The sequence below is a fragment of the Protomyctophum bolini genome (genome assembly GCF_963924005.1).
Source record: "Protomyctophum bolini genome assembly, chromosome: 23".
In the NCBI taxonomy this organism is placed as follows: Eukaryota; Metazoa; Chordata; class Actinopteri; order Myctophiformes; family Myctophidae; genus Protomyctophum; species Protomyctophum bolini.
The window spans coordinates 12,826,315-12,849,467 of NC_137884.1; the positions used below are offsets into that span (position 1 = coordinate 12,826,315).

General features: G+C 43.6%; 1 protein-coding gene across 1 annotated transcript; it reads left to right on the forward strand.

The window, feature by feature from the left end:
• LOC308310654 (sodium- and chloride-dependent GABA transporter 1-like) lies at positions 1-22,035 on the forward strand (the record flags this gene model as incomplete). The annotated part of the gene is made up of 15 exons (XM_080757035.1): positions 1-10; positions 636-986; positions 4,002-4,133; positions 5,061-5,161; positions 5,693-5,802; positions 7,135-7,267; positions 9,853-9,987; positions 10,662-10,765; positions 11,741-11,865; positions 13,991-14,103; positions 14,366-14,497; positions 15,934-16,036; positions 16,733-16,833; positions 19,561-19,728; positions 21,934-22,035. 15 exons carry the CDS (start codon positions 1-3, stop codon positions 22,033-22,035), a joined length of 1,920 nt encoding a protein of 639 aa, XP_080613161.1.
• Positions 22,036-23,153: the final 1,118 nt, after the last annotated feature.

Consider the following 23,153-nt stretch of genomic DNA (forward strand, 5'->3'; position numbering starts at 1 on the left):
ATGAGGACAGGTATGGCTGTGCTAGGTTGTCTATTTCTATGTAGTTGTGTTTGACGGCGGCCGTGATGATTAATTACTTTTTTTCATTTATTTTGAATAATTCAGTTTGATGTTTTAGTCTCCTCCGACCACCTCGTGGAGGAGTTTCCTTTCCAAAAGAATGACTAAAAATAAATTAAAACAGTGAATGAAAAACCACGCCCCCCTCACGTATTAGGAGGACAATATCAGTCACCAGAAATAAGGTTTGGTTTTTTCGATGAACCTATCATGATTGTATGAAGTTACAATGGGTTTGTATAGCAAGGGGGCGGCAGGTGAAATTCAAATCAAATATCTAAATACTGAATCAAGTAACTTAATAACTGTCTGGGGTGTTCACATAAGCCTTAGTAGATGAGCACCGTGACGCATGCAAATAAACACAACGTCTGGCCCCACACATACATACAGTACGTAACCGAGAAAATTCTGTTTTCTAACCTGCAGCTTATATTCCGTACCTGTCCATCGTTGTGAGTTCCTGAGTCCGGTAAAAGGAACCACCAGACTCTGGGGGTGGCGGGGGAGGGGAGCGGCCCCGACTGGACCACGAACGCAGAGGTATAACCCACGCGGTTCATCGTAGCGTCCAGAGGTCCTGACGGACGGAGACCCCGGTGGTCAGCTGACCCTGGTGGTGGACAACGACGACGGCCTCGCGATGGGGAAGAAGAAGACGACGGAACAGGGGAGCGCGGCCGTCGCCTTGAACTCTCCCGCGGTCAGGGAGGCCAAACCAGCGGGTTCCAAAGAGGATGTGGATCCGGCAGTGGTAACAGCAGCGCCCCCTATGGACGAAAGCAAGAAGACAAATAAAGAGGAGGATGTTCCGGACCGAGGCGGCTGGAAGGGCAGGTTCGACTTCCTGCTGTCGTGCGTGGGATACGCCATCGGCTTGGGGAACGTGTGGAGGTTCCCCTACCTGTGTGGGAAGAATGGTGGAGGTCAGTGAAGGGCAGTGGTGTAAAGCGATGGTTTTCAACCCCTATATATCAAGGTCCATTGTTTATTTATTTGATGACATTTAGCCTCTCAGACCAAAAACGAAATAATATTTTGTTGTCGTTGGGATGGGATGTTGGTACCATTAGGAGAGATAACAGGCAAAAACATACTTTTAACAATAATTTAACTCTTGAGATGGTGTAAAATAATTTTAAGGGTCCATTTTGCACACTCGAGATAAATATTTGGTTACCAACTCTCCATCATTTAGCTGTGGACCACCTGGAACCCCCTCAAGGACCACTGGTTCAAAACCACTGGTGTAAAGCAGCAAGTATGTAAATTTACTCTGTACACTTTTGAGGTTATTTTTTTTACTTTACTGGCGTTTTTCCAATTTTCAGTACTTTTACTACGTTTCAGACAGAGGTGGTTGGACCGTGTGTAAATGATGACAGTACTTTTTGAGTGGTGCTATAGCCACTCCTATAGACAGCAATGTGTGTCCGTATGCCTTTCCCTGTGTCCGAGAACGGAAATAGCGCTTGTTAATTGACCACCAAATGTCACTGCAGCCTAACTTGCGCGAGCACGCGTTAGGCACACACACACACACACACACACACACACACACACACACACACACACACACACACACACACACACACACACACACACACACACACACACACACACACACACACACACACACACACACACGAAAACTTAAATACTATAGTTACTTTGTAAACAATATGCATCAACCGCTTCAGCCATTTGATAAAAGCAAAGCCGCAAGATTACAATGCGTATAGCGATGTGACACATTGTGAACTTGTAGATCTGCTATTTAAAAATACACATATATATATATATATATATATATATATATATATATAAAGATTAAAAAGGAGTTTAACTACATTGCAGTTATTACTTAGGTAAAAATATGAATACTTTTTTCACCACTACACAATTGTCCTGTATACTGATTCCATACTGCATAACACTCTGGATTATAGATTGGAAAACCAATGTCATGATCTGTTGGTTTGCTCCAGATGACCTTGTTGCCGCACCACAACATATATCCGCTGTGAAAAGGGTTAAAAAAGCCTGGTTTGTACTATATAGACAAATCCTATATTCAAATTGCCTTCGGAGAGGACCACATCATCACGCTCATGTCACCATGACGCAGTCATAACCATATAACGACTTCCCCATGCCAGGGCCGATGTCCTGGCGTGACCCGTCCTGGCATTATTTATTTGTGTTGGAATTCACATAAGCGAATCTTAGATCACATCACAAAATTTCAGGGCCCCATTTGCAACTTGGCAGCACAGGCGAAAATAATTAGGGGTATTTTGGTTTAATTTTGGGGTACCCAGCCACGAGAAAGAGAGAGAGAGAGAGAGAGAGAGAGAGAGAGAGAGAGAGAGAGAGAGAGAGCTTTCCACAGCTACCCCACAGCACAGCATGCACTGTGGGGTGCACAGCAGAGCAGAAGCTCTCAATGTTTTAACCATAATACAACTAAATATACAATAACTAAACACAAATCTCACTTGAATTGGTTTGCAATACTTTACAATATAATCATTAAAAAAAGCCCCCGGGCTGCAGCCCACCCTAGTTCAATGGTAAATCCGGGCCTGAGCAATTTTGTCAGGTATATATGACTGTGTCGTTGGAGAAGAAAAAAAGCACAAAAAATATCGTACTCTTTGGATTACTTTGCAGTACTTTGTCACCGTCAGTTGATGCCAGTCAAATTGCCAGGGTGCTCGCTTCAATGCATCCCGTTGTGGGGGAGAGAATGAAAGCAAAACATACCTAAACACAAATTATTTTACACTTTTTCAGAAGATTGTCAGTGGCAAACCCTCATGATACGTATGTATTCATGTATTAATATAGCCTACTAATATAGCCTATTAATATAGCCTACTGCCAATTGTGACACTTGAGAAAGCACAAAATGGCTGTGAGGAGTGAGGACACACTGTTTTCAGTTGTTGATTAAAACATTAAGTAACTACACTATAAACCAGGGGTCCCGCCTCCTCAGAGTAACTACAGGGGGTCTGCCAAATATATGTGTGATGGGGAGCATTAGCCGAATAATTGCAGCTCACAATTCCGGCACAACTGGTACCGCAATTAATTGTGAGCTTGTAGATGCGCTATATTTGGAGAGTTGGTGCAGAGGAATAAACTGTCTAGTATAAACATTAACATGAATCCAAGAAAAGATAATGCATGTCAAACAAGTCTATTGCTGCCTACGAAATTAAATCTATGAAAAAGTTGCAATGAAATCTGTAACATGTAGTGGGGGATCCCTGACAGTATGACTTAACTACCATACACACTTTTTAAAGGCCCAAGCAGTCCTGGAAGTACTTGGTCCACCAAGCAGTCCTGAAAGGACTTGGTCCTTTAAAGTATTTGCTGTTTTTTTTCTTCTTCTCCTTCTGCCAAAAATATCAGTTCTGGCTGAACCGTGCAGTCGGAAATTTGGAGATATGGTAGAGGGCCATGCCAAACAGTGAGGATGCGAAGCCCACAACCATTGGCCAAAGGGTGGCGCTATAGCACTCAAATGAAAATGCAAACTTTGACCACACATAGCTCATGAACCGTTTGACCGTCAGCAATGAATCTTCGATTAAGGCAACAAGGTGCCCTTTCTTCACTTGTGCACCTGCCCCTCTTCACGGTTCACCCAACAATCAGGGTGTCTTTTTACGAATACGTGGCCCAAATACCGCAAGGTTAAACTCTGCTAATAAACAAACTGCAACGATTTACTTTCAAACACTGACATTATGTGATTTCTACATAATTGTCACATATCTCAGCAGGTCACCAACTTCACCGTAACACCGCCATGCTGGAGTGACCGAGTGTGACTGAGCGAGTGGCGGAGATTTTGGGTATTGGGGTATTTGGCTCCAGACTTACCAAACTGTTCCTTCCTTCCTTCCTTCCCTGGTCATGTGACACAGGGGCGTTCCTGATCCCGTACTTCCTGACCCTAGTGTTTGCTGGGATCCCTCTCTTCCTGCTGGAGACCTCCCTGGGTCAGTTCACCTCCGTGGGGGGTCTGGGGGTGTGGCGGCTCATTCCTATGATGAAAGGTGAGAGGTTTCTTTCTTTTTATTTTATTTCCATTGATTGATTGAATACTTCATTAAGATTTTTTGCAAAAAGTGCAGATGTACGGTTGTACAATTATTGTACACACACACGCACACGCGCGCACAAAATCATAGTAGTAAAGGTATAGCCTATTTGCAGAAAAACATTGGAAGGAAGACTTGCAAATTACAGACAGACCGTGCTCTGAATGCATTGGTCTGCTCTGTTGTCGTTCGTTTATTCAGTGCACTCGGTGTGTTGTCGTTCGAAAATCCAGTGCGCTGCGCACCGGGTGTGCCGAGTGCCCGCACTGAGCGACCCTACCCTGAAGCTGGGGTCGTCCGGTGTGAATGCGTCACAGCTGTGGTCGTTCGTAAATAAGGCACACTGAACGCACTCTGTGACGTCACCGTCCACCACACTCAACAAACTGACCACATTCCCGGTGCGCATTTCCGAACGCACCCTGAGAGTGTCCAGACTGGGACACGCATGTTTAGAAATCTGATATTGTTATGATTAGATTGACTATATCTGCTTGACCCGGGTCATACTATGTGTAGAATCACACTCATCTGCGTAAGCAGCAAATACTGTATTCGGTGATGACCATCAACTACTTTATCAGATAGACTGACGTCTGTGCTCAATGATTTTCATGTCTCGTGGAAAAGATGCCTGATCTAAACAAACAAATAAACAAACAATGACAATTGTTTGACCATTTTTTATAGTATAGTTTGTTTTAGAGGCATTAAAAGGTCTTAAAAGGCCTTACATCGTCACTATAGAAATTACTATACGATACTGTATGTTGGTTTGCTCACTGTTGAGCGGAAAAACAATGTTGCACATTAAGATCTGGGGACCCTCCAAAATCATTTGGGGACCCCTGTGGGGGTCTCTCTCTCTCTCTCTCTCTGCAGGTGTCGGCATGGCGTCGGTGATTCTGTCCTTCTGGCTGAATATATATTATATTATCATCATTGCTTGGGCTCTCTACTATCTGTTCAACTCCTTTGGATCAGTACGTTACTCATTATATTCTAATATGCATTGTTGCTGTCTGGTAGAAACCTCTTATCTCCACACAAAAGTAGCAGTTCGCTCTGTGTTTCAAGCTTGTAGATCTGCTACTTTTTTTACCATTTCTGAAGTGTGGGTTGTACATTCGACCACAGTTTGGAAGAGGCATTCTTAGTCCTAAAGTACCAATGTCTTAAGGATGCTATATGGCTTGATTACAAATGTAAACTGCTTGTGTTCATATTTGGAAGCCTCGGTAATGTCCATAAATGAGTGGTGAAAGGCCTACAGATTGCAGGAATCACAAGAAGCCAAGACGCATTGTCTAAATTCTGTTCAGTGTCTGTGAAAATTGGCAGTCGCCAGCCACACACGATGCTTCCTGTGTCTGTGATCTGTAACCTGAAACACTTATTGTTGAGTTTCCCAAGTGTGTGCATCGACTTGTTAAATGTGAACGCAAATAACAATGTTAAATGTGTGTGCGTGTGTGTGTGTGTGTGTGTGTGTGTGTGTGTGTGTGTGTGTGTAGGAACTACCGTGGCAGAGCTGTGATAACCCCTGGAACACAGAAAAATGTTTTTGCAACTACAGTCTGACAGACACCACCAACCTGACCAGCGCTGTCACCGAATTCTGGGAGTAAGTAGGACACGTTGTAGATTGTAGAGCTTGTAGATTGGCAGTTTTTCGGCCTAAAACTTACGTTTAAAAAGTATAGTAATAGCCTATAAACTGCAACCGAAATGTTCGCACTAAAATACACTCGCTGGGCAAGACCTATATGCTGTGTAGACGGTATCATTTGTTTTGGGCGGAAGTTACGGGATTTCGGCGAAAGTACCGCTCAAGGAAATGACAAATCAGTTTACATTCTCCGTGGTCGAAAGAATATCGTATCTGGGGGAAATGCATCTGACGGATGTTCAGGCTGACATTTTCGCCGATACCGTCTCTGCCTTAGGTTGTGACCATGCAGGCTTTTCTCTTCGCAGGTGAGTAAGCCTGGGACCGAGGCTACACTCGCCCCCACTTTCTTCCGCAGACCACTCGCCCCCAGCGGTTCTTGTATAGAGAGTATGTGTCATTTTTCCAGCGGGACACGCCACCCTAAGTGGCAAAACATTGAGCAGCATGGAGCATTGGAGTTTGGAAGCCCTCGTTGGAAATGACTCAGCGGTCCTGCGTACCTCCTGTTTCTAAATAGAGCATTGCAGTCCCGCCCCCTTTCATGACGATGACAGGCCCGGAAAATAATTCCCCATTCATTTTTCCCATAGACGTTTCAAAAAATATTTATTTAAAGACCTTTTAAGCCTCGGACAAAGCCAACTGTTGTTGTGACAAACCATGACAATAAACACAACATTTTGGGCCGATCAAATAGAAGAACAAAAGGGCAGGATACAACACTTTTCTTTTAAACGTCCATGGGAAAAAATGAACAGGGAATTGTCTTCCGGGCCTGTCGTCGTCATGAAAGGGGACGGGACTGCGACTCTCTATTGCACATAATGCAGGAGGCAGCAGGACATTGTGTTATTGAAAACAAGCTCTTCCAAACACTGACACAATCACCTGCATGAAATGTATTGACAGAAAGTAGCTCATAACATGTCTACGGTGGATTTTTATGAAACAAAATCTTTGCAGATAGAAAGAGGATAATTCAAGCTTTCCATATAGCTGCAATGTTGGTGAGTTTAACGTTGTTAAATACAATCAGACTTTTCTGTTTGGCTGTATGGGCTGTCAAGGCCAAAATGTTTTTTGGTACTCAGTAGGCGTTCCTGCATAATTTCCGGGTACGAGGATTTTAGGAATAATATTAGGTTTAGACCTACTGTTACTGAGGCTACGTTTAGAAATACTTTGTGGGGACTGAGGTCGTCGGATGTGTGTGTGTGTGTGTGTGTGTGTGTGTGTGTGTGTGTGTGTGTGTGTGTGTGTGTGTGTCTGTGCGTACGTGTCCAGGCGGAACATGCACCAGCTGTCCAGCGGTCTGGAGGAGCCAGGAGAGGTGCGGTGGCCCCTGGCCGGGACGCTGTTCCTGGCCTGGATCCTGGTCTACTTCTCCATCTGGAAGGGAGTGGAGTGGACAGGGAAGGTCAGAATCTCTCTCTCTCTCTGAATTAATTAATGAATGGATTTGGTGATTATAGCCCCGTCACAAGTATTACATAATCACAATTATTTGAGATAATCACAATTATTTTGCACAATCATCATAATAGTTTCCATGCTGAATTATTTCCCCCAAACAGTAGAAAAAGCAGCTATATAAGCTTGCAACACATCATGACGTTATGCATTGTAAGCTGGTAGATTTTGGCTATTTTTTGTAGTATTTAAGTATTACATTATTAAATATGTCAGCAATTTCTTTGTATATGTAAAAAAAAATATGAAGCTTAAAAGGCAAACTTGAAATTACATTTGAATCCCAGTGTTCAAAGGCAAAAACACTGAAGATTATTACACACACATTTCGCTGCTGTCGGGAGGAAACCACCTAACTCAATTTTGTAGTTTTAAAAAAAAAAAATGTTATTTTTGCATAAATCAGTGCTAGTGAACACCCTTTACGTCTGTGTGTTGGTTAAAAAATATAGAACCAATGGAAAGTATTAAACAGTGCTTCGGACAAAACCTCTTCTTACCTCCATTGAACCCTCAAACCGTCTGCTAAAGCAGCTAACTTTGATGAGGCAATATTGCTTTGTTTTCCTGAAAAATTAATTAATTTTTTAATTTTCTGAAAAATGAATATTTTGCAGCAGAGATATATAAAGCACAGGACACATGACGTGACTAGAAGATATTAGACACGGAAAGGAAAATAATGTGTGAGAACAAAACAATGAACATGCATACAGTATATGGTATCATTGATTGATCCGATAGTAGTTGTAGTAAATGGAGAAAACGCATGCTTCTACACACGTATGAACTGGGTCAAGCGGATAAAGGTCAGTCTAATAACATAACAGTGATAAAAGGATCGAGCATGTCAGCAACTTCCACAACATACACGCAGCACACACATGATATCACCCAGTATAGAAACAACTTACACAACATACACGCAGCACACACATGATATCACCCAGTATAGAAACACAATAAAGAGGCTTGTTTCCACTTTGGTCTAAAAATAAAACACACATCAGTCACGTCATAAAAAATATGTTGATTCTGTGATTTAACTTTTCATTAAAGCGCAAAATGAAGGGTATTTATTAAATAGTATAGTATCATATCATTGAATATTTAAAAAAATAGCGGCTTGTGCATCTGCTATTTTAGATTTATTTATTTTATTTAAACATCTTGAATAATGTTGCATTTTTGAGGAAGCTGATTGAGAAGGTAATTGTAGAATCGGCCTCAGGTCTTAATGGGATAATAGAGAAGCATTATTAACTAAATAAAAAAAAAGAAAATCAGTTTTCCTCCTCTCCTGAACAGTCTTGACGCCATGACTGTCTCTGTATCAAAAAGAGTCACGTTATGGTCATGCCAGGGGTAACGGACTAACTAACGGGAAATTAACGTTTTCATAGTAAATGTGACCTGCGGTCGCAAAAACTAAAATCAATATGTTGCAGCGATTTACATTTTTTACAGCCGTGTTCTTCAAGCAAGACATGCAGCGAGGATAATTGGATATTAATGTTTGTGTGTGTGCTGAAAGCAGAGAATAGAAAATATTCCCCAAGGCCCTGGCCTTGATGGACATTAGCAATTAAATGTAACCGTTATGCTTCAAAGCCAGGAGTTATGCTGAACAAGCTCTGTGAAGCAAGGCATCATTGAAAATATTTTATAAACTGGCTACGTTTTTTTGTTTTCTTTCCTTCACTCATCTCTCCGGAATATAGATTCGCTCCCTGGTGTGAATGTTTCTGGATCTCTCCATTATGTCAGGTGGTGTACTTCTGTCTTTCTCTCCATTATGTCAGTTGCACACCGCGCAGACGAACAGTCTGGTGAGACGTAAGAGGACACTAGGCAGGAGGCAAACCATAGTCCTAGAGACCTCTCAGTGCCTGCTATCCCCCAAGAATGCACAAGGCAGAGAGAACTTCCTGTTCGTTCTGGCAGGAGAGAAATGACAGTGGGCGGGTCCGTGGGGGGGTGCCCTGGGCACGGCGGTCACTGGGGTGTGGTCAGCACTGGTTTACTGCAACTGGCCGGCAGGTTTCTCGCTTCCCTGTTGGCCAGGTGTGGCCCGGCCTCTCTCCCAGTGCTGGTTGCGTCTCGGTGATGGCTGTGTGCAGGGTGCCCCTCCGTGGACTTGTCTATAGCTGGAAGCCTGGAGGAGAGGGGCAGTGACTTGGCCAATCACTGCTGACCCGCCAACTGGAGAGTGCAGTGGTTGAGGGTTGAAACACTCTAAGAAGGTTGGAGACCACCAGGCCAAGGCTTCAGCCATTAGGAATGGATTACATTCGCATCTTTGATGTATTTACAAACAAAACGGTGGTGTACTTCTGTCTTTCTCTCCATTATGTCAGGTGGTGTACTTCTGTCTTTCTCTCCATTATGTCAGGTGGTGTACTTCTGTCTTTCTCTCCATTATGTCAGGTGGTGTACTTCTGTCTTTCTCTCCATTATGTCAGGTGGTGTACTTCTGTCTTTCTCTCCATTATGTCAGGTGGTGTACTTCTGTCTTTCTCTCCATTATGTCAGGTGGTGTACTTCTCGGCTACCTACCCCTACTTCATGCTGATCATTCTGTTCGTCCGCGGGGTCACTCTGCCCGGAGCGATAGACGGCATTAAATTCTACATCACACCAGACTTCAATAAGCTCGTCAAATCCGAGGTAAGCGCACACGCACACACTCTCTATTAGCCTGGGCAGCATTCCTTTTCGGTCTTACTGATCCGGTCGGGATAACGATATCACGACGATATCATGTCATGTTGTAGTCATGGTTTTGTAGTCATCAGGCAGGAACTATCAATCTGGAACCTCCTTTCCCTCAAACCGATTTCTCAATAAAAGCTGCAGGCTATGAGAGAACGAGTCACGCTTTTATTGTTCTCCTTCCGGTTAGACTAGGGAAGGGCGTTCCAGATTGATGGTTCCTGCCTGATGACTACAAAATAATGACTACAACATGACGTAACTAACGATATAATCCGCTACAGACCGGTTCACACAGAAATTTTGTAACACAGACCAGGCTTTCCTCAGAGGTGGAAGGCCTGGTGACGCGAGGTTAACTCTCTATCAATTATACACACCAAGAAGCCTTGAATACATGGATATTCTTTAGTTTTTCTCACATTCCTCTGCCAATAGGAATCTCAGCCAGTCATCAAATGATTGGCTTAGGTATGCGACGGAAAACAAAACATCTCCAACAATTCCATGCATCTTCGCTTCATGGGGTGTGCAATTGATAGACAATAAGTCGTTTAATAACTCATTTTGTAGAAGGGTGGAAGTTCACGATATATAGAGCAAAATCGTTTTTGTTTGCGTCCTGTCAGGTGTGGCTGGATGCCGCCACGCAGATCTTCTTCTCCTACGGCCTGGGTCTGGGGTCTCTCATCGCCCTGGGAAGCTACAACACCTACCACAACGATGTGTACAAGTATGTACACAACACAACACAACACCTACCACAATGATGTGTACAAGTATGTACACGACACAACACCTACCACAATGATGTGTACAAGTATGGGTGTTTTAACAATTCCGGGTCCATTTGTACACTCTCAGAGAACCACCAGTGTTGTAATTGTATAGCAGATGTGAAGTCCACATACTGTATCAGCTCTGACGGCTGTGATAAAACCGATTCCGGAAACGGTTGCAAAATGTGATTCTGGTAGCTTATTTTTTAACCCTACAACCACACCGATGGTACAAGTAGAAACACAACACAACACAAATATGTCCGTGGCAAGACTTGGTCTTGTCCGTGGCAAATTATAGATTACTTTTTTTTTACACACCATAATAATGTTCCTATTTTGATCATAAGTACTGAATGTCAAGTCTCCAGATGTTCTGTTTCGTCTGTTTTGGCAGAGTAATACCTTACTTAGTAGTACCTTACTTTAACTTGTTACTGGTTAAAGTAATATTACAGTAATATATTACTAGTAGCTAGCTTGTTACTGCCCGACACTGCTTACAAGTAGTTTAACAAACCTATCATTGCTATAATCTATTATTGCGCCTTGCTTCCCATTCTGGGTGGGAACCCCTTTTGGTGTTTTAACTAAGCAACTAAGCAAAAATATCAGATCTACAAGCTACGAGCTTGTAGGTCTGCTATTTTTGAAAAATCATGGAAATACGGCAACAAATCTTTGAATATATATTCTTTCAGAATACTTTTTTTTAATTTCGACGTCAGGCCTAAATGGGTTAACTTGTTACTGGTCAAAGTAATATTACAGTAATATATTACTAGTAGCTACAGTATAGCTTGTTACTGCCCAACACTGCTTACAAGTAGTAGTTTAACAAACCTATTATTGCGCCTTGCTTCCCTTCGGTCGTGCGGTTTCATCTGGCTCATGTTTCTCCTCCTCCTCCTCCTCCTCTCACCACGCAGGGACTCCATCATCGTGTGTTGCATCAACTCGTGCACCAGCATGTTCGCAGGCTTCGTCATCTTCTCCATCGTCGGCTTCATGTCGTACATCACAAAGAAACCCGTGCAGGAATTGGCGGCCTCAGGTGCTGCACACAGCACAATCCAGTGTTGATTTTGATTTTAGTTTTTGGGTCATACCGTAGTCTCTTGAATAGTTTTAATTTTAGTTTTAGGTCACCCGGAATGTTTTTAGTGTTAGTCTAATTTTAGTCGAGTAAATCTACAGTTGATTTAGTCGACTAAAATGATGCCGTCGTAATGACTGATTTTACACTCATAGGCCCTCATTTATCAACCGTGCGTACGCCAAAATATGGGTGCACGCCGAAATTACCGACATTTTTGACATTTACCATTTCCGCCAAAGCTTGAAATTGAACGTGACAACGTTCAATTTCCACGTTTGCTCCTCAGCTGGCGTACGCATGTTTTTCTGTCGCAGAACGGCGGAGCAGCATTGTTTGACCAGCTGAGAGGCTGCCAAAGGCATCGAAACATATGTATTCACTCCTAAAATGTTAATATAAAACTGTATGTATATGGGCTACATGTAAAAAAAGAAAAAGAAAAAGGAATGGACCTACAAGATGTGTCTTTGTGTCATATTAAATTTATAGGAGCTTTCCAACTTTACAATTAAAATCGCACTTGATTTAAGCCATTTAAACAGTGTTTTGCATGAGCGCATACATGCGAGGATTTGGGCTGTCTGTGCTGGAATATTTCCATGACGTTGGAAAGTATAGCCTATAGTGCAGTGCTGCCTGCAGCTGCGGAGAGTCCCAACATGCATGGGTAGCCTATATACTGTAGCCTAATCTACAGGCCGATGTCTTTCTGGAGTTACATGTGCAATCTCCTCCTCGTTTAATAAACCCGACGCGTCGCTCGAATGCCAAATGTACCGCCAGCGCAAGTGGGAACCGCATCGGAGATGTAGGCTACCCAGCCAGCCCACCACCACCACTCCTCCAGTGCCAGCCACATGGGCTACGGTTTTAGCTGCACATTCATATATTGACAGTTGAGTTGAGTTGACAGCCTATCCACTGCAGCGACTAGCGACTGTGAGGCAATCTAAATAGACTGTCGAACGTGCATGGTCAGTTGATCACGGTGTCACGGACAGACAGACAGGCAGACAGGACAGGATCAGGATCGAGGAGCAGCACCTATGCAAAACAGCAGCGTGTGTGTGTGTGTGTGTGTGTGTGTGTGAGCGCGCGCGCGCGCCTATTTGTTATTTAATTCATGGTTCACAGGTTCAGGTTTTCGTTCACTAATAGATCTTGTTGTATATTAAATTAAAAATACTTTAATAATTTAATATAACTGTACAACTAACAACACACAGTGACAGTTGCTTGCAAATTGCGATATGTGCGTCAGCGTGCGTGCGGGGGGGGTGAGGCGGGCAGCAAGGGGGAAGCGAAGCGAGAGGAGAAACAGACCTACAGCTTTATTTAATTCACGCAGGTTTATTTATTTAAGATACAACAAGTTGCAAGTTGCGTGTGCGTGCGTGCGTCTGTGTGTGTATGAGAGAGGTGGGTGAGGGGCAGCAATAAGGCACGGGAGAAACTTTTTTACATGGTTTCCATGGTTCCCACAGGTCGTACTTCATGTGTTCAGTCGCAAAAACGAGGGCGAGGCTTGATTTCATAGGGCGTGCCAGATAGATTTCAGCCGTCACATTTATTAACGTCAGAACGAAATTAAGGAAGGATCAGCTGTTTGCGATCACTTTATAAATGCCGTGGCGACGTGGGTGTACTACGAAACCTGCACTCAAATCTGTGGCAGATTTTACACTCAATTGATAAATGAGGGCCATACATTACACAATTACACTTATACTAGATCTCTTGTCCACTAGTCCCTTCCTAACATTTTAGTCTAGTTTGTATTTGTTGACGAAATTGTCAGTATATTCAGCCTTAGTTTTAGTCGTCGTAGCTTAGTTTTCATTTAGCTTCCATTTTGTTTTCATCAGTGAAAAAAGGTATTTTTCGAATTAGTTTGACGGAATCAACACTGTGGTCAACCCCATCATGATGTGTGTGTGATCCACTCTGTATTCACAATCATGTCACTTATTCGTATCCGGAGCGCGCGCGTGTGTTTTGAAACACACAACACGCTAAAGTTTAAATTTGCATGTGCACCTCTGTGCATGTGTGTGTGTGTGTGTGTGTGTGTGACCTGCAGGTCCTGGGCTGGCGTTCCTCGCGTACCCGCAGGCGGTCACCCAGCTGCCCATGTCCTCTCTGTGGGCCATCCTCTTCTTCTCCATGCTGATGATGCTGGGACTGGACAGCCAGGCAAGACACACGCACGCACGCACGCACGCACGCACGCACGCACGCACGCACACACGCACGCACGCACGCACGCACACACGCACACACGCACGCACACACACAAAAACTTTATTTATTAGTTACTTTCATTTAGATTTTCATTTTAATTAGAAAACATACATTAACCACTTCAACCTATATACATTTCGACCATTTGAAAATAGCAGATCTACAAGCTCACAATGCATCGTATCGTGTGTGTGTGTGTGTGTGTGTGTTTCAGTTCTGCACGGTGGAGGGCTTCGTCACAGCGCTGATGGACGAGTTCCCCATGGTTCTGAGGAAGAGGAAGAAGCTCTTCATCCTGGTGGTCTGCCTCGTCTCCTTCATCATCGGCTTCTCCAACATCACACAGGTTGGCTACTGCTGTGACATCACTGCTGTGACATCACTGCTGTGACATCACTGCTGTGACATCACTGCTGTGACATCACTGATGTGACATCACTGCTGTGACATCACTGCTGTGACATCACTGCTGTGACATCACTGCTGTGACATCACTGCTGTGACATCACTGCTGTGACATCACTGATGTGACATCGCTGCTGTGACATCACTGCTGTGACATCATTTATGTGACATCACTGCTGGTGTGACATCACACAGGTACTGCTGGTGTGACATCACACAGGTACTGCTGTGACATCACACCGGCATTGCTGTCAGTGCTGTGACATCACACAGGTACTGCTGTCAGTGCGGTGACATCACACAGGTCCAGCTGTGACATCACACAGGGAATGATGTTGGGATGCACACGCAGATTAGACACACCAACGTACCGACGTGCGGAAACAACGGTCGGACATGCGGTCGGACATGCGCTGCTCCGTGCTTGTGGTTAGGGTTAGAGGTATAGGTTGTTGGTCTAATGACAGTCGGACCAATACGTCTAAACTAAAGCCTGTACCCCTGACGTGACATCACACATCAACAACACTGGTGTGATGTTGATCAAACTAAATGTAATGCCTACAATTCCAACAAGTACTTGTCATGGTTGGGGCGGTCCCCAGCCGGGGGGCGTGGCCTGAAAGTTATAACAACCCTTGCCATATTGAAATGGTTTGTTTCCGATTACATAATTGAAAATAAAACAGAATACTAACTAAAAATTGATCAAATCTGCTTTCAAACATGAATATGATAATGGGACTGTTGGGAACATAAGAAGCTTAATGCGTTCTCAGTTTGCACTGCGTCTCAATTTGTAAAGTGTGTGTGTGTGTGTGTGTGTGTGTGTGTGTGTGTGTGTGTGTGTGGCTTTGACAGCCAAATCCAATATGCCGATATTTCGGGTGTCTTGAAAATGAAGATCTATACACAAATTATACTATATTTTTGTGGTGGATTCAGTTAAAACATTTAAAATATGATGTGTGTATATGTGTGTATACTTTCTTATGTAACTGATATGTATAACACACACACACACACACACACACACACACACACACACACACACACACACACACACACACACACACACACACACACACACACACACACACACACACACACACACACACACACACACACACACACACACACACACACACACACACACCTTCCTGCAGGCACAAGGGAACAGCTCTCCCCACGCTTCATTACATGTTGATAAATGGATTCCATAAAATCTCATGGTGTCTTCGTTCATGCATAATTCATGGCCATAACGAGAGAGCGAGAGAGAGAGAGAGAGAGCTGTAATATAACCCATGAGATCTGACACCAGCGTGTGTGTGTGTGTGTGTGTGTGTGTGTGTTGTCTCTCCCCATGGTGCGCAGGGCGGGCTGTACGTGTTCAAACTGTTTGATTACTACTCTGCCAGTGGGATGTGTCTCCTCTACCTCGTGTTCTTCGAGACCACCGCCATAGCCTGGCTGTACGGTGAGGAGAGAACGTTGTTCTAATCTGTATCCATCCTGCTGCTTTCATAAGCAGAACCCCAAAAATGACATGTTCTATCGATTACACAGTGGTGGAAAAAAAGGATAGATAAGAGGTTTCTGCCCGACTTCTTGACTATTTAATTAATTGCAGGTATTATTGTAATCGTTCTAATGAATACAACGATCGATGAGAAAAATAAGTAATAGTTGCATCTTGCCTATAGCCTACTTCTATAGAGCGTCGCAGTCCCGCCACCTTTCATGACGACGCCAGGCCCAGGAAATAGTTTCCAATGCATTTTTCCCATAGACATTTCAAAACGTATTTATTTAAAGACCGTCGTACAAAGCCAACTCTTGTCGTGACAAATCATGACAACAAACACAATATTTTTGACCAAACAAATAATTACAAAGAAGAAAAAAAGTGTTGTAACCTGAAGTTTTCTTCTTCTTTCTAATTATTTGTTCAGCCCGAAATTTTTTGTTTGTTGTCATGATTTGTCACGACAAGAGTTGGCTTTGTCCGCGGCGTAAACGTCTTTAAATAAATACTTTCTGAAAAGTCTATGAGGAAAATGAACAGGGATTTATTTTCCGGGTCTCTCGAGGGGGCGGGACTGCGACGCTCTATAGGCAAGTCATGTCATCTCCTCGTGTGCGTCTGGTCTCTCGGTCTACCTGTGCTGTGTAGGAGCGGAGAGGTTCTACAACGACATCGAGGATATGATCGGTTACCGTCCCTGTGGCTGGTGGAAGCTGTGCTGGAAGTACTTCACTCCCCTGATCTGCCTGGTATGTACAGTAGGAGTAGAGAAATAAGCAACCAGCTATACGAAAACAAGCCCCACAAAAAGTGACTTCATAAGCCACTATTATGAGCACTGTAAAGAAACGGGTAGTATACGGGGTCCATGACAAATGTCTTCAGATAGGGATACGTGGACAATTAAACAACAGGTCGTTTCGAGGAAGCAATCTGATTGGTTGACACAGCTTTCTAGCCGTGCTTTAACCACAATATTGGAACGGCTTATAATCAAAACAAATAATTCAGCCTTTCTCCCAGAGTGCAGCAGACTCGTTGGCTATAGGCTAACTAGTTTAATGGGACATTTGTGGTCGTAGTGGCTATACATCTGTCATTAAAAAATATAATTTTTCAGCAATGATCTAAGTTTTAAGGGTAACTGTTGTATAATCGCAATATTACACTCAAGGGATGATCTTTATCGTCATTAATGCACTTCTGCGATGCCTTTCGGAGTTCCTGCGGCACCACAGGCGTGCATTAATGGCGATGATGATAAAGAACACCCTCTTGTGTAATATTACTTAGCCTTATGCATTTGGGGGTTTCCTTGGCATGACAATGCTTGAGAACGTCATTAGGACGCATGAATGAAGCTCAAAGTAAGCAACTACACTTTAGAAAGCCCCCCCCCCCAAAACCTGCAACTATTTACAAGAAACTATAGAAAAGCAAGCCCATAGTCGCATAGTAATAAGCTGACATGGCAACACTGGGCAGGGTAGGAACCATCTGGCCAGTCGATAGAGCCCTCTTATCAAATTAACCTCCATGGCGATCACATCTCTCATCTAGCCTATACGGCCCTGACTGATATAACAGCTTCACTGTATCACTTAAGCGGATCATTGGCATCACGTCTCACTCTCTATGGAGATCAATCTGTGACGGCACCATTAGTCACATCAACACCAATGGATTAAGATGGCCGATAGTTATGAAGCGCGTATAAATTCATTCATGAGTCCTCCAGGTTACACTATATCAAATTGTCAGTGTAGAGTGGAAACCTTGTGTGTGTCCAAAACAATTATACTTTTCAGGATGTGGAACAAAGGAGAACCTGTGTTAAAATGGATCCAGCATATCTAGTCACAAGCAGGTAATTTAGTGACTGACAAGTTACAACACAGCCGTGTGTGGGGAGGAATGAATTGGCATAACGACTGAATTGGGGTCGGAGATAATAAAAAAGCTTCTAGACAGCAACGATATGGAGATTTCTCTATAGACATTGACAACATCAGTTGCCTCTATGTTGATCAGATAAGATGACTGATGTTTAAACTGCTCATGAGTCCACCAAGTTTTATCACATTTCACTGCCCTGTTGCTGAGGTTCATTAGTTGTGACTGAATTGATTGCCGAGTTGATTTACAATGCCAACTTATTTACCTTTTCTACTTAAGCCGTATATTGTCATTGATTTAAAAATAAATTTACATTAAAGAAAGCTATATCACCGGAATGTTATTAGGCCTATAGCTATTCTGCCATGATGACGTACCGCTTATACCCAGTCTATTGTTTTACTGGCTAATTGGACAGAGATCAATGGCCCTATAGTTTATAAATGTCGGTTTCTGTGCAGCACTGAAATATACTCAAATATACTAACTGGTACCAAAAAGAGAGAACACATAACCCCGTGTTGGCCTCCCTTCACTGGCTCCCGGTTTCTTTTAGAATCGATTTTAAAGTCGACCTCTTATTTACTTTTAAATGTTTAAATGGGCTGGCCCCCCGTTCGTGAAACCCTACACCCCAGCTAGAGCTCTGCGCTCCGCTGATCAGGCACTGCTAGAGGGCCGAATAACCAAGAAGAGCACTAGGGGCGCACCCTTTCGCGGCTGCAGCTCCCAGGCTCTGGAAGAGCTTGCCCCTTCATATTCGATCTGCCCCATCTATTCATGTTTTTAAGTCTCACCTTAAGACTCATCTTTTCTCCCTGGCTTTCAATCCCTCTTGAGTCCATTTTAGGTTTTCCTTTATCTTAGCTCTTTTTTTTTTGTTGCTTATTTTAACCTTTCATGCATAATTTCTGATTGTGTTTCTCGTTTACATTCTGTGTTCTCTTGCCTGTCTCCGTTTTGCCACTGATCTGTACAGCACTTTGGTCAACCTTGGTTGTTTTAAAACGTGCTTTATAAATAAAGTTTGATTTGATTTGATTTTAATATACGGCCAACATGTTTGCACATGATGCTCACTAAATCAATGTGCAGACCCAGTAGCCTACGTTCATTGTATTGTATCTTAAAGGATACACTTTTGCCTTGCAGTGCTGATTTCGTTGACTAAAACTAAATTACAGAAAAACTAGACTACAATTAGTAGTAGTTAGTGGGGGGGGGGGGGGGGGGGAGGGGGGATTATAGTGGAGAAGAAATCCAGTAGAACTAAAAGACAACTTTATGTTTGATTGTGCTTGGGTGCTCTGAAAACGATCTACAAGCTCGTCGATTGGCTATTTTCAGCACGCAACCAAGAGTAAAATCAGGCATTATACGGCTCCACCAAGTTCCGACAAAATATATGTTTTTAAATCAACTGTATTTAGTCGGCTAAAACTGGACCAAAGCTAAAATATGATGACCAAAATGGGACTAAAACTAAACAAATTTTGACTCAAAAGGCTATGACTAAAACCAACTCAAAATGTGGTTTTCTTATTCGTTTTCTTCATGCCTTTTCGCCATGGTGTTTACAGGGAGTGTTCACCTTCAGCGCCATAGAGATGACCCCGCTGACCTTGGGGAAGTACGTGTACCCGATGTGGGGCCAGGTGATCGGCTGGCTCATGGCCATGTCCTCCATGGTGCTCATCCCTGGCTACGTCATCTACCTGTTCTGCACCACCAAAGGCTCCCCTAAACAGGTACCCTCATCACATCCACCAAAGGGACCCCTAAACAGGTACACTCATCACATCCACCAAAGGGACCCCTAAACAGGTACCCTCATCACATCCACCTAAGGCTCCCCCAAACAGGTACACTCATCACATCCACCAAAGGGACCCCCAAACAGGTACACTCATCACATCCACCAAAGGGACCCCTAAACAGGTACACTCATCACATCCACCAAAGGGACCCCCAAACAGGTACACTCATCACATCCACCAAAGGGACCCCCAAACAGGTACACTCATCACATCCACCAAAGGGACCCCTAAACAGGTACCCTCATCACATCCACCTAAGGCTCCCCTAAACAGGTACACTCATCACATCCACCAAAGGGACCCCCAAACAGGTACACTCATCACATCCACCAAAGGGACCCCCAAACAGGTACACTCATCACATCCACCAAAGGGACCCCTAAACAGGTACACTCATCACATCCACCAAAGGGACCCCCAAACAGGTACACTCATCACATCCACCAAAGGGACCCCCAAACAGGTACACTCATCACATCCACCAAAGGGACCCCCAAACAGGTACACTCATCACATCCACCAAAGGGACCCCCAAACAGGTACACTCATCACATCCACCAAAGGGACCCCTAAACAGGTACACTCATCACATCCACCAAAGGGACCCCTAAACAGGTACCCTCATCACATCCACCAAAGGGACCCCCAAACAGGTACACTCATCACATCCACCAAAGGCTCCCCCAAACAGGTACACTCATCACATCCACCAAAGGGACCCCTAAACAGGTACCCTCATCACATCCACCAAAGGGACCCCTAAACAGGTACCCTCATCACATCCACCAAAGGGACCCCTAAACAGGTACACTCATCACATCCACCAAACCCAATATCTACCTGTTCTGCACCACCAAAGGCTCCCCCAAACAGGTACACTCATCACATCCACAACCCCAATATCTCCATATTCACATTTTGTGTTTTATTTTTTTCTTTATGTAAATTAACCCCATACCTGATCGTACTACAAAAGCATCAAAAGTAGCAGATCTATGATGTTAACACGCTCACCGCCATTGCGGTAGATGTACTGCAATTTGTCTTGTATAGTGTGCATGGTCGATCACGTCATAATACTAATTACATTAGCATTGCATTGCTAGGTGATGTTGTCAACGCATGATTCTAAACTACGTCCGTCTCTAGACATGGTAACGCCCCGCCTGCCTCTGATTGGCCTACCGACAGTCCAACACTGCCCGTCTTACCAGATTTTACTCCGAGGTGGATAGCTATGATGGATAGTCTGGTGACACTGACGCAAGGTTATTCTGTGGTGGGAAATAATACAATATACGGTAACGGACTAAAAGGCATTAGTACAAGGGACTGACAGCTTGGTGCGTACGACAGATGACCAGAATGCAACCTTGTAACTTTTAGAGGCAAACTAATATTGTTTATGCCGTTTGCTTTGCTTGAATAATTTATTGAACAAGTACGCCGTAATATGATTTGATTTGGGTGTGTTCTAAATAAAGTGTTTGTGTTGCTTATCGTGTATTCATCTATTTATAGTGAACTAATACTATTATACTAAAAAGGATAAAGATGAAGGGAAAAGAGACCTTTTTCCAGTACAATAATAATCAAATGTTTCAAGTTTACACATACAAATAAATTATGTATGCAGTGATGCAGATCAAACAGAAAACAAAATGAAGAACTTTGTGCAAAATGTATCAGGTCTCTGAGACCCGATGAAGATCAGAGGCAGGAGAGGCAGGCGGGGCGGTTACCAAGGGCGGGTCTCACCCACTGTATCTGTTTCTTTCCAATTCCTAGTTCCAGATGGCATTTCTGGTCGCGATAGTCTCTCAAGACAGACTGTTGACAGGGGGGGGGGGCGCTGTTTTTCCTATATTTGCCGATGGGATTCAGATTGTCGCTGCGGTAATGCTTTCTCATCGCCGTGCGGGAGAGCTATGGATATGGATCCGACACCACACACAGTGGAAGTAACATATGTGTTATATCCAGGCGCGTTTTTTGCCTCTTCAAAATAAGGGTAAAACGGGGGGAAGTCCTGGCGTGAGTTACAGCGAATAGTTAATTAATAATTAATCCTGTTGGTCAAACGGTTAATATGAAGTTGCACCAACCTCACCTCTCTGCTTTCCATTTCACACACAGCGTTGGCTGGTGATGACCACTTCCCGGCAGGCGGCGAAGCCATCGGGGGCGGGGCAAGTGGACGCCGTGCACACGGCAAGTGTGGGGGAAGACGCCGTCTAGCGCCGAGAGACCAGCCAGCCATGATTCATTCAGCTTCTTCCTCTTCCTTCTCTGACTTTGACTTTCCGCTCTCTCTGTCTGCGTCGAAGCTCAAAACATTGGTTGGAATGTACTATAGTGTACTATATGTATATTTAAATTAGTACGTCCTGTTCATTCAATACTAATAATACTGTTCATCCTTGTTATTGTGGTCATCTCGTAATGAGATTAAAATAAATCATATAATGCCTCAAGGGAACGAAGACGGCGATGGGAGAAGGAACGTTTACTACGTACATTCAAATTGCAGAGACAAAGCATCTCAGAAGCCATATTGGAAAGAAATTGGGCCTCTTCATTTTTATCCCACGGTTTTGTAACCCGTTTTTTTCACGCAGTGTCAATTATCTGTATGTAATCCTGGGCTCTACACTCCCTCCGCCAACCTGGGGAGAGCAACGGACTGACCTCATGCTTCCTTTGATGCGTGAGCGTCCAAGCCGCTTCTTTTCACCTGACAGGGGGAGTTTCCCGAGTTGGACGTAGCGTGTGAAGGAACACGTTTCCTTTCCCCTCCCCCCAGCTGGCCAGGGGGGGGGGGGGGGGGGTAGTTTAGAGACCAGTATGCATATACATATAAAAATCAGGAGTAGTTCTATTGCATTGCAGTATTGATACTTTGACTCAAGTAAAATATTTCAGTACTTTTTTCCACCACTGCCGTTCACCTACGGTACATGGGGCATCATGTGACACACGTTATAGACCGTCAACCAGTGGTGGAAAAAGTACTCAATTGTCCCATAAGTCCCATATTCAAAATGTACTCAAGTAAATGTACGGAAAATTTGACGTAAAGTACAAATAAAATACCTCAAAATTGTACTTAAGTACAGTACTTAAGTAAATCTACTTAGTTGCTTTACACCACTGGTGTCAACACATGTCATTCGGATGGATTGATTGATCTTTTTGGTAAATCAACGTCCTACTGGGTCACAAATACTGTAATACATCAAAAGTAAGCCACAAGCTCAAGCTTGTAGATCTGCTACGTTTGATGCTTTTAAAATTTTGAATCCTGAAATGTAACAGTTTGACATTATGAGGTTCGACAGAGACGATTATTTGCTTTA